This window comes from Pseudochaenichthys georgianus, chromosome 19, assembly GCF_902827115.2.
Source record: "Pseudochaenichthys georgianus chromosome 19, fPseGeo1.2, whole genome shotgun sequence".
NCBI lineage: Eukaryota > Metazoa > Chordata > Actinopteri > Perciformes > Channichthyidae > Pseudochaenichthys > Pseudochaenichthys georgianus.
The window spans coordinates 19,388,969-19,406,434 of NC_047521.1; the positions used below are offsets into that span (position 1 = coordinate 19,388,969).

At 40.2% G+C, this 17,466-nt stretch overlaps 1 protein-coding gene across 1 annotated transcript in view; it reads right to left on the bottom strand.

Moving 5' to 3' along the window:
* LOC117464591 (protocadherin-15-like) overlaps positions 1-17,466 on the bottom strand; it is a 228,118-nt gene that overhangs the window by 174,200 nt on the left and 36,452 nt on the right. The window contains exon 2 of the mRNA XM_071206802.1: positions 16,452-16,602. Within this exon, the coding sequence (XP_071062903.1) occupies positions 16,452-16,584 (133 nt within the window). The 5' untranslated portion in view covers positions 16,585-16,602. The remainder of the gene's footprint in view (positions 1-16,451; positions 16,603-17,466) is intronic.

A 17,466-nucleotide genomic window follows, 5' to 3' on the forward strand; every position in this document is an offset into this window, starting at 1 on the left:
GATTATTGTAACTCCTTATTATCAGGGTATACCAAGAAGTCAGTCAAGTCGCTTCAGCTGATTCAAAATGCTGCAGCTCGTGTACTAACCAGAGTTAGGAAAAGGGACCACATTACTCCTGTTCTGGCTGCCTTACACTGGCTCCCTATAGAACACAGTATAGAATTTAAAATTCTTCTTCTCGCCTACAAAGCCCTTAATGGGCAGGCGCCATCTTACCTTAAATAACTCGTTATACCCTACTGTCCTACTAACTAGGGCATTGCGTTCCAAGAATGCAGGGTTGCTGATTCCACATTTGTGTAATCAGCTTCCAGTTTGTGTTCGGGCGGCAGACACCCTATCCGTTTTTAAGAGTGCGCTTAAGACCTTCCTTTTTGATAAAGCTTATAGTTAGGGCTGATTAGATTCAGCCCCTAGTTTTGCTGATATAGGCTTAGTTTGTCGGGGGACATCTTACTTCTTCCTTCTCTCTGTCTATACCTGTGTACTCTCATGTTCCGATTAACCCAGCTTCTCCAAATTTCTTTCTTTTTGGTGTCTATATACGCCGGGATCCGGAGTCATGGATGATCCTGCGGTCCTGTGTCCTGGATCGCGAGCCCTGGATCTTGAGTTGTGGCTGTGGTCCTGGATGGATATCCTTGTGGATTCCTCTTCCTATTATACACACATGCATTTCCAAACATTTGGACTACCTATGTTGCAAATGTATTATCTTTTCAATTTACACACGGCATCTATTGCACGTCTGTCAGTCCTGGGAGAGGGATCCCTCCTCTGTTGCTCTCCCTGAGGTTTCTCCCATTTTTCCCTTTAAACTGTGGGTTTTCTCCGGAAGTTTTTCCTTGTACGGTGTGAGGGTCTAAGGACAGAGGGTGTCGTATTGTCATACTGATATTCTGTACACACTGTGAAGACCACTGAGACAAATGTAAACTTTGTGATATTGGGCTATATAAATAAACATTGATTGATTGATTGATTGATTGACCTCTTTCAAGTTTAATCTTGATTAAAAGAAACGCTTCCATGTGTTTGCCAGTATAGGTGTTTGAAATCAAATACATAGTATAAGGAAAATCAGGATGGAAAATCTATTTCAGAGAAATGCAAATCCTCTGCTCTCCTTCCACATAGGTCACAGGCACATTTCCTCACAAGCATGCCCTTGTTTGTATGAGATATCCAATAATAGGGCCCCTATAGTTAGTGTTCTCCTGTATGCCGGTACTTATCCTCCTTAAGTCTCTACTCATGCTCACCCTCAACATTTTTCTCATGCATTTCTTCCCTCATTGACATGTAGGCCTACTTGTCTTCCTGTAAGCACACACACATTTTATTCTGCTCTCCTCTTTCAAAGTTTCTGTAATAAAATAATCACTGAAATGACTTTGTGCATGAGAAAGTGAATACATCTATCTAATGCCAGGTTTCTGTCAAGCTGATGAAAAGCTCCATGGAGAGCTGTGTGATGGGAATGAAAGGTTGAGCGTTCAAGGTGTCGACCATATTTATAAAAAGAAAAGGCTTTGAAATAGACCTCTCTGCTCAGACAATATCAAGTGCAGTCAATGAGAAAAGCATTCTTCTTTTCAGATTTATCATCAACCCAATGCCTTTTAATTTCAACCTGGAGGCTTTCAATCAATATCTTCCTTATTTATTATTCAAATTATCTCCATCTAAATTTGGCAGGCGGGCTAAAGCAGCTACGGTTGCCAAGGGCGGCAGGAAAAACAGTCCCCATTAGGAAAAGGTTGACAAAGAAAGAAGAGGGAAGGAAGTGATTGTGAATGCAGCAATCACCCGAGAGTCAAAAAGGGGCTTGATGAAAACCTATATTGTTGTTTAGTACACAAAGACACATGCAGCTTAGCAACTATATCACCATGACACACACTCAGGCATGCTGCTTAGGAACCGTCCCTTCACGACACAACTCCATGTGCATGTTCACGCCACTTTACACATTTTACACAATTGAGCCTGTTCGCGTGTCTGTGCTCACACACGCTAGAGTTACCATCCAATATACATGAGGAGTCAATGAGGCACATGGAAAATGCTGACTGTGTGTCAATTCTTGAATGAGTAACTGCAAAGAAAAGCTGCCTAAATTAAAGGCATCAATATTGCTTTAATGTTTTGTTATTGTCACACCAGTAAAGTTCGACATTCATTCAGCCTCTAAATAAAACACATTATTTTAATTTAGATGAGGTTTTTGTACAGATTTAACAAAACAAATTGACGTTTTAATAAGTAAGCCTAAAGCCAGACTTGGGGCAGAGCCGGATTACCTGTTTCCCTTTATTTCTATATGCTAAGCTAGCATTAGCTAGCAGAAATGATGGATATGACGAGAATATTGATCTATTTATCCAACTCCAAGGTGTGAATCCCCAAATATGTGATTGATTTAAATCTAAATAAACTGTTCACTATGGATGTCTACTTTACTACCAGACTCTAAGTGTTTTTAAAGAATCAATTTACATGCATTCTTTGGAGGGAACATTATGTTAAGCATAGCAGTGGAACATTGTGGGAAGATACAGTGCCTGGGGAAATCCGAATACTAATTATGGCAGCAGTTCATAAAACTCAAGGATAAAGAGCAGCCGAGTGTCTGCAGAGTTTAACTCCATGGCACAAAGTAAGTCGACATGGACCAGCAGAAAGTATTGGCAAGCTGCGGATACTTTCTTTCCAAGTGACAGTGAAGAAGAATACCACAGGCATCGTCGCCATAGCACTGGCCAGCTTCCACTGAAATAATTGACTGGTGATGTTTCGGATTCAGCCAGTGAAAGATGCACTGTTGGGCCCACTTCACAGAAGATTAAAAGTAGCAGGTGGTCCTCTAAAGATTGTATTGTTACTTATTCTTCTGTGTTATCCAGTGGGGAATGGGTTGAATGATGTTGCTATTGTAGTCAAGGAAAATAAACAACCTTAAAGCAAAAATGCCACACTTTGGAGAAGTATTGACTGTCTTCCTTAGAGAGAAGATCAAAGCCCCTTTTACCATGTATCTTCAAAATAAATATGAAGCTTAAGCCTAGTTAGCGTAGCTGAGCCTGGAAACGGGAAAACAACTATAACAATAAGTGGCTGCTAACTTTCGAATTCCAGGCTTGAAAGTATTTTACAAAATATGTTTTAATGCTTTATAAGGGAGGCTGTGGCTGTGGCTCAGTGGGTTTGTGTGCTGTTCTTCAAATCAGAGGATAGCAAGTTTGAGTCCCACTGCAGTCAGCAAGTCGTTGTGTCCCTGGGCAAGACACTTCACCCCAAATGGCTCCTGTGGGGATTGCACACAGTACTGAAGTCGCTTTGGATAAAAGTGTCTAACAAGTGAAATGTACTGTTTTTTTTACTGCGCCATATTGTGAAAAGGTTGTGCTCATTTAAAGTTGAATTTGTACTTGACTGCTTCCTCCTTGTTACCATCTGTTAAATAGTCGCTTGGCTACCTTGCCTGGAGTCTAGACTGTGAATAGGAAAACCCAGTGCTGGTAAACTCCAAAATATGCTGGAATAATTAAACAAAGGAAGTTCTCGCCTTGTGAGACATCTGTGTTGATTAGATTTTTGAAGAAAGATGTCTGTCTTTAGAGGACAGAAAGTTCCGCTGTTGACTGATGGCCACAGAGTTTCGATGTGGCACACTCAATAAATGTAAACATTTTATGATGAAACTGTCTAGTCTGCTGAGCAACCCTGAAGTAAAATTGATGGTTGGGAGATGGAAGAGTCTGCCATTTATAGGATTTCCAATTGAGATGTAATTTTAGAAAAAAGCTTTTCAAATACTCTTTAAAACAATTCAGTAAAATCTGCAGAAATGATGTGTGTTGACAGTTCTTAACATACAGTATGCACAGAATACAAATTAATGAGGATTTATGGTGTAACAGTGACCTAATATTTAAAAATAAGATTGGGCATGTAGCTATTAATAGTGTGGAACAGGGTTTGTAAGTTCATTACAAATTGGGCCTTTTCTACATAACTTAATTATGATGCAAAGAGCCCCTTTGAGATAATTTAGAAATTAAAATAAAATGATTAAAACATGTAAATTAAAATGTTAAAAACAAGAAGCAGTGATAGTAACTTCCTTTATGTATTACTTAATGCATTTCAGCCTATGCAGGTAGTTGAAAGTTTAGCAACATAATTGCGCTTTAAAAATATACTTTCGCAATCGTTCAGACATGAGGATTGACAGATGGGTAGTCAAAGGTTTGAAATATAGGAGCATACAGACCGCAAAAAGTGTGCTTTTCTTCTAAAAGTTCTCATGTGTCATGTCTTTTTTAAGCTTGCTTCAGCAGGTACACCAATCTGCGCCTCTCCCTCGGGTCAAACCTTCCATCACCCATTCATCTATCCATCCGATCCATTCATCCATGGAGGGCAGAGGAGGCACAGAGGGCACACCATCGAAGAGGTGAGGGGAGACTTTTCAAGGGACAGAGAATAAATAGAAGGGGAGGAGAGGTTGAGGAGATACTAAAATAAGTGAGGATGGATGGATGGATGGTTGGGAAGAGAGGAGTAAAAGGAAAGGACTGTAGAAGAGACACAGTGTGACCTTGTGTTTGATTGATGTATCTCTGGAGAAAACGGATTGGAGAACCGCTTGCACACACACAAGGACACACATACACACACAGGCTCAGTGTAGGGATCACCACTTTGTCACTGTGCTGGCTTATCCATTATCCTGACTATGTCCTTCTCTCTGTCTCTGTCTCAAGTCAGCCCTGTGCCGACCGGGAAAGGGTTGAACACGGCTGGCAGCAGTAGTGGTAAAAAGGCTGTAGTTATTCTCGAAACATGTGGTGGAAATACAAAACCATCCCTCCAGTAACCCCAAATGCTCTCATGGTTGCCTGGGACATGGTTTTCTGTAAGCAAAGCCTGGATTTGAGATCTTCTGTAAAAAAAGATGAGGATCAAAAAAATATTTCAAAAGGAAAAGTTGGACATTTCGGGTAATGCGTTTATTTGCTTTCTTTCTAGGAAAGAGATGAGAAGATCTTTGCTCCGAAGGAACCCTGCTAAGTTATCTAGACAACTTTAAGCAATGGTTTGAAGACACTGTGATATGTGAGAAAATATTCTCCAAGATGCAATCCTAAAAATGTGCTGACGGAAAAACTACACAGGTTATCTTTAAGAGAGGGCATTAATTCAGGATGTATTGAGGCTAGCATTGCACGGTGAATGGAGGCAGAGGGAAACAGATAGCTTTGCCTATTATTAAATTGAAAAATAAACCTCTAAAGCTAACTGGTTTATCCTTTGCTCAACTCATGTTGAAACTTGAAAAGAAAAAGCAAGGCAATGTGAATGTGTTTAGCTTTCCAAAATCTCAATTAGGTTGCCATGTTTAAACAGTCTGCACACAGGACAGTATCATCACTGAATGATGACATGTTGTAACTGTTGCACAGAGGTGCTGGTTGAATGGATAAATCGTCATTAAGCAAGTCATGGTTCCAACAGGCAATGCCCCCATGAGAAACACACTCATTTTCATTTGAACTTTTCTTTTAAGGTTAAACAAGCTTATAAGTCAGATATAATTTTTTCATTTTGTTAATGCAGATCAAGGCTATACATATCTTGATTTCCCAACCAAACCAAACACTGACCAAAACTCACCTTTTTAGACTGGCATTTAATGTGTGATTGCTGGAATGTTAAACGTTGTTTTATTAGCTGGATTTTAATTTGATTTTATATATTTATTTGGATCTTTTTAAGGGGTCTTTGGGCACCTGTAAAAGCGCTTGATAAAACAAATGTGTTATTTCTTTAAATGCAATTGTTGTATGTGTTTTTATTCTGTTCTGTTTTGTATGATCTTTACCCCGATTCTTCTCATTATTTGATCTTTATCTGAAAAGTATTTGACTAAAAGCCACTTAACCAGTAGGTATTCCAAAACTGACTGAAGTTCTCTAAAGCGATACTGTATATAGGAGCTATAAATAAGTGTGTGTCCAGGACAGAGTATCTAGTATTGACTATCGGCAAAATATAAGCTGCAGTATTTTAAAAGCAATATATAGCGATGGAGAGTGGCATTGAGAGTAAGGCAGAGTACAGGTAGAGAGGGGAAGAGTTCACAAACTAAAGAAATACCAATCTAGAGAAATACTACTCTGCTTTAGATATGAGGTTACAACAAGGAGATGAAAGGGGATGATAGAAAGAAATGGTTGACCAGAAAAAGGAGAAGAAAGTGACAAAGCTAGAAGGAAGTGCTGAAGTGAGGAGGGATGGCAGAGTTGTCCACTGAAATATCTAACAACAAAGGAAAGCAGTGATAAATATTAAAATCACCTTGAAAACGTCAACTCCACCCACATCCTCACACTGCCGCCCTCACACTTGCAGAGACACGCACAAAATATGCCATAAATTTGCAGTGCAAGCCCAACACACTGGCACCATTGACATTAGCAAAGTACCATATTTGTCATGAGAATATATACTGTCCTCCTCCATCACACAGACATATATTGGGTGGACACGTTGTCACATACATAAAATGATAGGCTTCACAGAGGTATTATCTCTTGCATGCTTTCGCGTTTGACTGCATTTGATTGAAGATGCATTATTCTGCCTTTATATGGAGGTTGAGAGGGATGAAAGACCATGGTCTTCAGAAGAACAACCCGCAATAACAACAACAAACCTCCTGAACTCACTTCCAAGTTCGATAAATTGTCTAGATATCAGCAGGTGGTATACTGTATAAAAGCTGAAAAGTTAGTCCATATTGGTGTGGGGGAAAGTATTATTTTGTCTAGTACCATGTGGTAATAGCTGGACAAGTCAAGCATATGGTTGACTTGCTAGACCATAAACAATACTTTGGTTTTGAACAAACCTTTAATACTTTTTAATAACGCTGTATGTGATTAAAAGAACAGATAAAACACTAAAGTAAAGATGAAATCCTTTTGTCTAAATCTAAACTTGTTTTATCAAAACAAAATAAAGGTACCCTAAAGTTCTTTTCTTGGGTGGGTTAGGGTGGGATAGGGCAATGTCAACCAAGTTGGGATGTGACAACGTTCAGGGATAGTTGATGATATATGTTTTTGTGTTTTTTGGGGGTGAAGGTTGTCTTATGGGCTGCTCCTATCTGTGTGCTGTCATTTGTATCAACCGCACCGTGTGTATCTCCCTCTCTGCTTCATTGACTGCGGACTGGAGCTGCACTTGTCATCAAAACTGATCATCAGTCAATCACACAGTACAAAACTCAAAACAGGAGCTATATCCACCAATATGAATCAACATATTTTTGTCAAGGGCATTTGTAATTGAATCGGAACACTTGCTTGCTTTTGGTCTCTCACATATTTATTTCCTCTCTCTGTGTTCCTCTCAAGTGCCTGTTTTCCAGCAGCCGTATGCAATTACAACTGTCCAAACCAGTTACACAAATAGTTTGGGGGTTGCTTGAGACAGCACTAGTGTCCATCTTCAATTTGAAAATGTAATTTCCACGCCGTTGACAGCACCACTACAAACCCTCTGCCCAGTGGGAGGACAGTATGACCCTCAAAGAGATGCTGTTTCATTCATGAAAAGTACAGGTGGTTTCATGGTCCTCTACTGATTAACAGATTGAGGCAGTAATCCGCCAAGAAATGTAGCCAATCTTTGAATCCATGGCATATCCGGATAATGGATATCTGGGCGAAGAATTTCTCTCCCTAGACATATCGTTTTTACAGTGGGTATAGACAAACTGAGACATACAAATGAAGTTGGAGCCGAGGGACTATTTCAACAGTTTTTTTCACAAATAGCCAATAAGCCTTGCTAATGAAAAGCTAAATTGTTGTCACATGTGAGCTGCTATTTTGGACAATATTTTCTGCTTCTTTTGCTCTCTGCATAGATTGCAACTGTGATTGGTCAATACTACATGGACCAAAAATGGAAACCAGAATGCATTTAAAACCAAATGATTCCCCCGTTTCCAAAGTATTTGGCATTCATACTGTATGCTGATATCCGTAAATAAATAAAAAGGCAGTCAACGAGGTGTAAACTTAAACATTTCCTTAACAAGGCATTGTAAACTATTCATGAGGTAGGTAGGAGATATAGGAAATGTATTCAATATGCTCATTGTTTCAGGCATGGTCTTAAACAATCCGCAATATAATGTTAAAAAAGCATGCTGTCTGTTTATATAGTGACAGCTGTTTACTGCTCTTTGTAGATGGTGGAGAGTGTGCCCCACAATTTACCTTTCTATGTATACCTCTTTTTATGCAAAGGTCTCTACGGCTGTGAGCATGAATTAATTTGAAGTGATACTCTGTAGTGAAGGGATAGTTAGGAATCAGTATGGGAGAGCAACCCAGTCTCACGGCATTTCGTGTTATAGTCACAACATTTAATCTATTGATTCATGTTCACCAACACGATTTTCCCTTTTTTTTGGTGTCACACAGAACGATTTTAAAAGCAATGTATTTCTATTGGTAGTATGTTTCGTGCCTGCAGCACGTCTTTTTGTCCGTTCGGGTCTTGGAAGACCGGAAGCTGTGTGGTTCATAAAAACATGTTCTTACTCAATATCAAGCCACGATTATTGTTTTTATTTTAAAACGTATAATGTCGGACTTTTTTGTCTGTGAGGAAAATAAATGGGGCTCAGAGCCTCAAAATACTGAAATCTGTATTTTTTTAAATCTTTTTCTCCTTCTAATTTGTTATTCTTTTCTAAATAACACACTGTTATTTACTCACCAATAACACACACTTATCCTTGGTTTTATTTACTTGTTTAATTCCATAATCTCGGGCTTTTTTGGCGTCCGTCAGGAACTGAATTTCAAAATAAAAATAACCGGAAACAGCCGTAGGCCTATATGGGACATTTCGAGAATCATTGTGATACACAGCCACTGAACTGATTACCCAAGCTCCTCAGCTATGGTTTAAGCTCGCTGATTGGATGTTTTAGCCACAATGCATATAGGGATATGGTGTTAATGCGATATGAAATCCGAAAAACTTTTTTTTTTAAAGAAAATAATACTTAATTCCGAGTGTTCTTGCTTTTCTCTTTGAAAGTCATCACATAACGGCATTGTAATACACGGTTCGGCTGCATTACATATTACAGATCTGCCGTAGTTCTTTATTTAGAGAGCCCTGATGAAAAGACCTTTGGAAAAACTGGAAGAAATGGCGCCGAAACTGAATACTTGACGTGGATCATAAATATATCAACAATTAAACAATATCTTCAATTTCTCTTCACACAATACGTCTCCTTGCAGTATCAACACTAATTCGGCTGACTTTTACATTTGATCTAATTCGTAGATAGGTTATATTTACACCATAACGGTGCACAGCTGATATAAAAGGACTTGTAGTTTTTAAAGATATTACTGATTTTCTTTGAATATAAGAATGTAAATACTGAGTCTGAAATAGTATAGCAATATGCTGTAAAATTGTGTGAAATCATGAATAAAACTACACATCTTCAGATGTTGTACATACATAAGTGTGCCAGGGGTCCAGACAACACCAACCCCCGAGTGCTCAAGGCGTGTGCCGGTCAATTAGCACCTCTTCAGTCTCTCCTTGAAGCTGATGAAGGTGATCTGGAAGACGTCTTGCATTGTCCCGGTGCCCAAAAAGACACGCCCCAGCATCCCAGGAGACTACAGGCCTGTTGCTCTGACTTCACACGTCATGAAGATCTTTGAGAGACTGAGGCTGCGGCCCCACGAGGACGAAAACGGCTAAACGCATAGGATTAACGCAAACGCAATCGCAAACGGCTTCCGTCCACATGCAATAATTATCCGGATAGTGTCTGCCCACACGAGACCGCTCCGTTTAGCTCCAACCGCTGGAGAAGCTGCAGTACATATGCAGGAGCCTCTACGTGGCGCTGTAACTTCCTCCACAAAAGCAGCGAAGAAGCATGGTTGTCATGGTTGCCCTTCTGTTTATTCTCCGCGGTGGGGGCCGAGGGAACCGGGCAGAGTTTTTCGCCAGTCAGCGTGTATTAAAGTTGAAATCTTCCGGACAAAATTATAAAAGTGCCGGTCAAAGGTCTTCTTTGTTATTTATTGAGCTTTAAAACAAATGAATAACGACTCTATATAATATAATGATAAAATACACGGAGCCTCTCTTTTTCCTCCCTCTCTTCGGACAGCGCCAGTGTCTGTCTCATGCAGCAGCTCATCCAGTAATCAGTGACCCGGCCGACTGTAAAAATAAACATATTTATAACTAGTTTAGGGAGTTTGAGAGGTAATTAAAATAGCTAAGGGTGATGATCTGACTTGAAGTGTGTGTTTTGCTACAGCGGGAGGAGCTGCAGGTGAGCAGAGCTGCGTGTCTCCGTCCTGTCAGATTAGACTTCACTCGCGAGAGAAAGATAACTAATCTGAATTCAAGGTGCAGTTTACTTTGACGTGGGGGTGAGCAGCAGAGGTGGGGAGAGGCGGGGCTATTGCCTCATCATTATTGCTGTAGATGTTGCACAAACAACTTTAGCATGGTCAATAGCGTCCGGAGCACGATAGCAACTCCGCCATTGTTGTTGTTGTTGGTGGCGAAACACTTCAGCACTGGCGCGGGGTAAGCGGAGGTGAGCAGAAGAGGTGGGGAGAGGCGGGGCTATTGCGCAATCACTATCAGTGATCTGAAAATGTCCGTATAGGGCGCACACACGGAGCTGTTTGACCCCCCAGAGAGTGGCGTATGCATTTCTATCCACCTTGGGACCCGTTGTCGTTTCCTCAGTCGTTTAGTGCCATATTCGGTCGTCCTCGTGTGGCTGAACGGTCTATATGACACTAAACAGTAACGCAAACGACCGAATTCGTCCTCGTGGGGCCGCAGCCTCAGTATGTCAGACTGCAGGGCAGCGTGTCTGATGTGCTGTTGAGCAACACCGGAGCCCCCCAAGGAACTGTGCTGTCACTTTTTCTGTTCACTCTCTACACCTCCGACTTCCGCTTCAACTCCGGCTCATGCCACCTACAGAAGTTCTCTGACGACTCCTCTATTGTCAGCTGCATCACAGATGACGATGAGGAGGAGTACAGGGCCCTGGTTAAGAACTTCGTAGGCTGGTGTGACAACAATCACCTCCAGCTCAACATCAGCAAGACTAAGGAGCTGGTGGTAGACTTCAGGCGGAGCAAAGACGCCTCTGACCCCCATCACCATCAGGGGGGAGGATGTGGAGGTGGTGAACAGCTACAAGTTCCTGGGAGTGCACTTAAACCATAAACTGGACTGGACAGATAACACCAATGCTCTCTTCAGGAAGGGACAGAGCAAGCTGTTCTTCCTGAGGAGGCTCAGGTCATTCAACGTGTGCACGAGGCTGCTGCAGATGTTCTACCAGTCTGTGGTGGGCAGTGTGCTCTTCTTTGCCGTGGTGTGCTGGGGTGGAAACACAAACACTAGGGACACTGGCAGGCTGAACAAGCTCGTGAGGAAGGCTAGCTCTGTAGTGGGAGTACCACTGGACAATCTGGAGGAGGTGGCAGAGGGGAGGACGAGGAGGAAGCTCGACAGCATCCTAGAGAACCCCTCCCACCCACTCCACGCAGAACTAGTGAAGATGAGGAGTACATTCAGCCACAGACTCATCCCTCCACGACAACGCACCAAGCGCCTCGGACAGTCCTTTGTGCCTGTAGCCATCAGGCTGCACAATAAGGGGTTGAATAGGAAAAAGAAATCAAATTAAATCACTGGTCATAAATATACACTGTTTCCACAACCCATGTTAACTTGTCACTTTAACTTATTCCGCACTTTATAACTTAGATGATGACCAAATATGTATATATGCTGACAGTTATTTTACTCTTATTTTTATTCATCTCCTATTTTCATAGTCTTTTATTATTATTATCATTATTTCCTTGATTTTATGTTATTTATTATTTATTTTAGATGTTATTGATCTGTGTGAATCTTTGCTGTACTGTTTTTTTTCACGCTTACCCTGTTGCTGCTTTGTACAACTGAATTTCCCCTCGGGATTAATAAAGGTTCATCTTAGTGGTTAAAGCACGTTATTGAATTATTGTTGTTATGTGTTATATTTGATTAAAAAAATATTAAGAGTACATACTTTCCTAGGGGGAAAGTAGAAGGTCTGTGATAGAAATATAGAATATAAAAAATCAAGAAGATACTGTAAGTGATCTCTACAATGAAACAGTTTAGTGCTGGATGTACAAAGATAGGAGGAGGTGCAAAACAGAAAAACGAATGAACCTTTATTTAAACATTAAATAATACTTTAGATTAAGGTTTTCATTTAACTAAGAAAAAAGCTTTGGGGGTATCTATCTACAGATACATATTAAGCCTGACAAAGAACTTAACGTCAAATATATTGCTTTCCTGCAATGTTAACTATGTTGAAACACTTATTTTAACTAATATTATACATATGAATTATACTCTTATGTATGTAGATAGAATAAGAAATGTGCAGAATATGACAGTTTAATGGTGGTGGTACACACATATTGATAGATGTCTTGTAATGCACTGTTGAGGAACCTGTGACCCAAGTTTTTCATTCATTGCATAACTACACCGTAGTTGTGTATGATATGTCAATAAACCTTTGAAAATCTTGAAAGGGATGTGCAAAATAGCCATAATATACAGTCTTTAATTAACTATTAGTAGAGAATAACGAGTAATGAATATACTTTATTACTTGTTTCCATTCATGTCAATTGCAGATACATGTTTAGTCTTCTCAAGCACCAACTATCAAATATCTCTCCTGATTGTTGGCACTTGACAATCACCTTACCTGAATTTTACTCAGGTGTAACTAAAGTCTGATGTAAGGGTTGTTTATATTTCACATAATTAATCAGAATCTGCAAAGTAACTCAAATAAGTGTAGTGGAGTAAAAATACCAGGTTAACCTCTGAATTGTAGTGGAGTAGAATTACAAAGTAGCAATGAGCTGTCATGTGGGTATATATTAATGCTGCGCATTATGGACACAAGCGATTTTCACCCATTTATTAATTATATGTTTTACATTTGATAACATATGTGTTTAATACTGGCAACTTCTAATTGTGGGAAAAACGAAAACGTTTAGTAGAGACGTCCCATAGAACATTTTGCGAAACACAATAGCCAGCATGTGTAGTTCTGGGGGGGCGTTCGATTCTAGTTTTGGATAGTCTGGCGTGGTTTCGTTCCATTTCAAACAGCTGTTTGACGCTCGGCGTAACCTTGGTGCACTGCCACTCCAACATCCAATCCCAGAGCTTGAAGATTAATCACGGGCACAGTAGCCATTCTCCGCAAGGGTTTTTGAAATTGGTCCGTGCGCAAAGCATTGTGGAGATTTTAAGGATGCAAAGTCTACCCATGTGCAGCCTCGAAATTTCCCCCAAACCAAGGACGCGGCCTCGGTGGAATTCCAAGTATGCTGGACATTGGAACGGTCCTGCTGCGCCACTTGATGACATAGCATCGTTGAAATATTGGCTTGGAAGCCAGTATCCTTGAGATTGAGAAACGGCCAGTGAATCGCAATGATGCTCGAAATGTCCCTTATAGCAGCGCCATATGGCTCTGCCTTATAGGCCTACGTCTGTTTCTGTTTTGTTTCTTTTGAAATTCAGTTCCTGACGGACGCCAAAAAAGCCAGAGATTATGGAATTAAACGAATAAATAAAAACAAGGATAATTGTGCGTTATTGGTGAGTAAATAACAGTGTGTTATTTAGAAAAGAATAACAAATTAGAAGGAAAAAAAGATTTAAAAAAATACAGATTTCAGTATTCTGAGGCTCTGAGCCCCATTTCTTTTCCTCACAGACGACAAAAAAAGTCCGACATTATACCATTTAAAATAAAAGCAATAATCGTGGCTTGATATTGAGTAAGAACATGTTTTTATGAACCCCACAGCTTCCGGTCTTCCAAGACCCGAACGGAGAAAAAGACGTGCTGCAGGCACGAAACATACTACCAATAGAAATACATTGCTTTTAAAATCGTTCTATGTGACACGAAAACAAGGGGGAAATCGTGTTGGTGAACACGAATCAATAGATTAAATGTCGTGACTATAACACGAAATGCCGTGAGACTGGGTTGGGGAGAGGGTCATGCAATGTACGGTCATTTACATGTATTTACATTTTACATGCAAAAATGTGGCTGGCATGAGAATCTACAGTATGCTGAGACAGGAGCTATCAGGTAATACATCTGGCTAATACAGTAATGCGCTGTTTAATTTTGGCAGGGGATATTGTTGTGCCACATAATTACAGGCTTATTACCACAGAAAGCAGCCGTTTAATGGTCAAGCAGGCGAACATGACACAGGTGCACATAAATACATTCACAGCAGCTCAAACACAGAGACACAGGCACATCATCACACTCGATAAACAACAGCTCCAGCATAACTCTTTTCATGCCTTCTGTTGTGTCTTGTCGTATTCGCAGATAAGTCACATTCAATTAAAACAACCAGGAAAACACCGCCTACACCCGGCAGGCTTCAAATGAATTTATAATCACAGTCATGTCAAGTGGAGGATTTCACCAGAGCAGAGAGTTTACAGTTCTGCTCAATTCAGAGCAATTAATGTCAAATTTGACTCCAAAAAACAATAGAGTAAGCTGCTTGTGTGCTACAAGTCAAATTGCAGCAATGAGCATTACGATGTCATGATTTGACTGTAATTAAGTACAAGTTATAGGTTTGGAGCTTTTAGACTTTCAGCCCAAAAGCCGCATTTGACACATTTTGTGGTGTCTCACCCACATTAAAAATAAACTGGTATCCTTGTCACTGGGGAAACCAAAAAGTGGATAAATATAGTCTGCACATTTGGACCCCGGCTAATTAAAACATACCAGGATTCTTGTCATGCAGGGGTCCAAACTGCTAAAATCAACCGCTCCTCCTGGGAATGGAGCTCATTAAAACACGCTCATGTCATGAGGGGACACAAACTGAGCAACATATTGTCTGTCAACCTCAAAATTCCAGGCTCATTAAAACTCACTATTCTTGTTGTGTGCATATCTGGCAGAAAAAGGATTGCAAACTTGTTTTGACACCCTGTTTAGGGAACAGTTGAACAGGTGGATTGTAATGCAGGTTAACGTGTACGATGAGCAGAAAAGAGGAGAGAAAGGAGGGTCATGGGAGATTTTAGTTGAAGGGACTTTGAGAGTTGTGAACTTCACCGAACTCACACAAAAAACCTACATTTACACACTTGATGCCCAGGGTCCACTTCTTCCTCTGCAGAGAGATGTACACTCAGACATTTAACTTTGGCTGCAGAACCCTGTCAGCCAAATGTCAACCAGATAAATCGCTTAAGACTAAAAGTTAAATGGAATATTAATATTCAGACAAATTGAGTAGGAAGTCAAGAGCGTATTATGCTGAACTCTCCCAACGGCGATGACGTCATGTCTTACTGTGCCTCAGTTTTCTCTCAGTTCACTAACAGGAACATGGGTGTTTTTGTCTACAACATTAAAATATACCTAGCATTTTTTTTTCAATAACTATTGGTATTATCAAAAGTATTTCATATTATTCTTACATTGTGAAATGAGTGAATATGACTTTATTTTATGTATTAGTTTGTCTGGAAACAGGATGTATGAACATCTGCTAATAGGCTGACTATAATACAGTACATACACATGCTGAGGTTAAGTATAATGTTTACTTTGTTTAAGTTTAGCTTGTTAGCATGTTAACATTTCATTATTTGTATAGACTTAATGTATAGCTACTGCTGATAGGAGTTGCATTAGTTTTGATGTATGTGGTCACTTCCAAATGTTTAGATAAAGCTACATTTTGACTGTTACTGTACAAAAAGTAATTGCTTCACAAAAGTAAATAAAACGTGTTCTCATGGGGACATACTGTAGATGTCTGTATCAAATGAAATGGCCATCTATCCAATAGTTGTTGAAACATAAACAGTAGTAAGGCAGAAGCTGTTAGGGTCAATTAAATACAAAAATGACTGTAGTAAATGATATTAGACGATGTAGAACTGAATATACTGCTTAATACCCTTTGACGAATAATGTTGTGGTTCTCTTAACAAAACGCCAATCCTCAGAGGATCAATAAAGAATCAGGAAATCTTCCACACAGAAGCTGGCTGAGATCTGCTTACTCCCCAAGATAAGCCTGAAGTTAAAATAAAAAAGCCATGAGCACAGCCCTGATATTAAATCCCTGCTGAGCGGACTGGATTTAGACTCTCAATTATCAGACAGGGAGAAAAGATGAAGACAAAGACAGAGAGACTGACTGACAAAGAGGCTGACGGAATAATAGATGGATAAGGAGTGGGAGGGTAAAGTATGCTTTTACCTTCCGTGTCTTGTCCGAGACAGGTTGATAGCAGCAGCAGATAAAGGACTCCTGTTCCCATTATGCTCGGCCATTTGACCCGGCCCCATGACAGTGGCCCCATTAAGTGTGTTCTAACCATCTTCACCACCATGCTTCACCAAACATCCTGCTGCAGAGAGAGGAGGAGAGAGCACAGGTCAGTCACAATCACTCACCTCATTTTTTGTTGAGCAGCATGCAACATTGAAAGCAGTAATTTTCAGCTACTTCCTTTTCACGAAAGGCCACCTGTGCTCTGGCTTTCAGCGAACAGCGAGTTGGAAGCATGCATTAAAATGCTCAAGAGATGACATCTGCCACTAAAGCAGCAGCAGAAATACAGAGTTTGAAGTAGCAGAACTGCTTGTTCACAGCCCACCCTTCGAACAGAAGTAAGCGATGAATTAAAATATTCTTTCTATCTATATTGACGGGGCACTCCATTACATCCCCAAGGTAAATCCATCCACAATCTAAAGCGCAGGTGGCATCCATTATTAATTTTCATAGGTGCAATTCAAGTCACCAATCTGAAATCTTTGATCAATCTTTGTGCTCGTGCATCAGAGTTAATGATCGTTTCGCAGGTATTGCAGTCACACAGGGAAATAGAGAAACCTGGGGATGATGATAGAGATGGAAATATTTAGTGCAATGTAAAATGCCAGCGGTGGCAACAACATCTCAGATCTTTCAGCGGTGAATTTGACACAGTTGATAATACATTAGACAATTTGAACGATGCTTGGAGAGAGAGTGAGAGAGAGCTGCTGTGTGTGAGTGCCTGTGAGTGCTTAGGTTGAGAGTAATTACATTTGATTGAGAGAGCATGTAGAGCTGAAGGGAAAATACATTTCTTTGAAGTTCTCAGTTAAAGATTCATTTTTTTGTATTTTCTGAGTCTGTATGCATACGTGTCTGTACATTGGTCTTTGATCGCTATGCATCTCGAACCCATCTAGCATCAATACTGCCCACTTACTCACTGGCACAA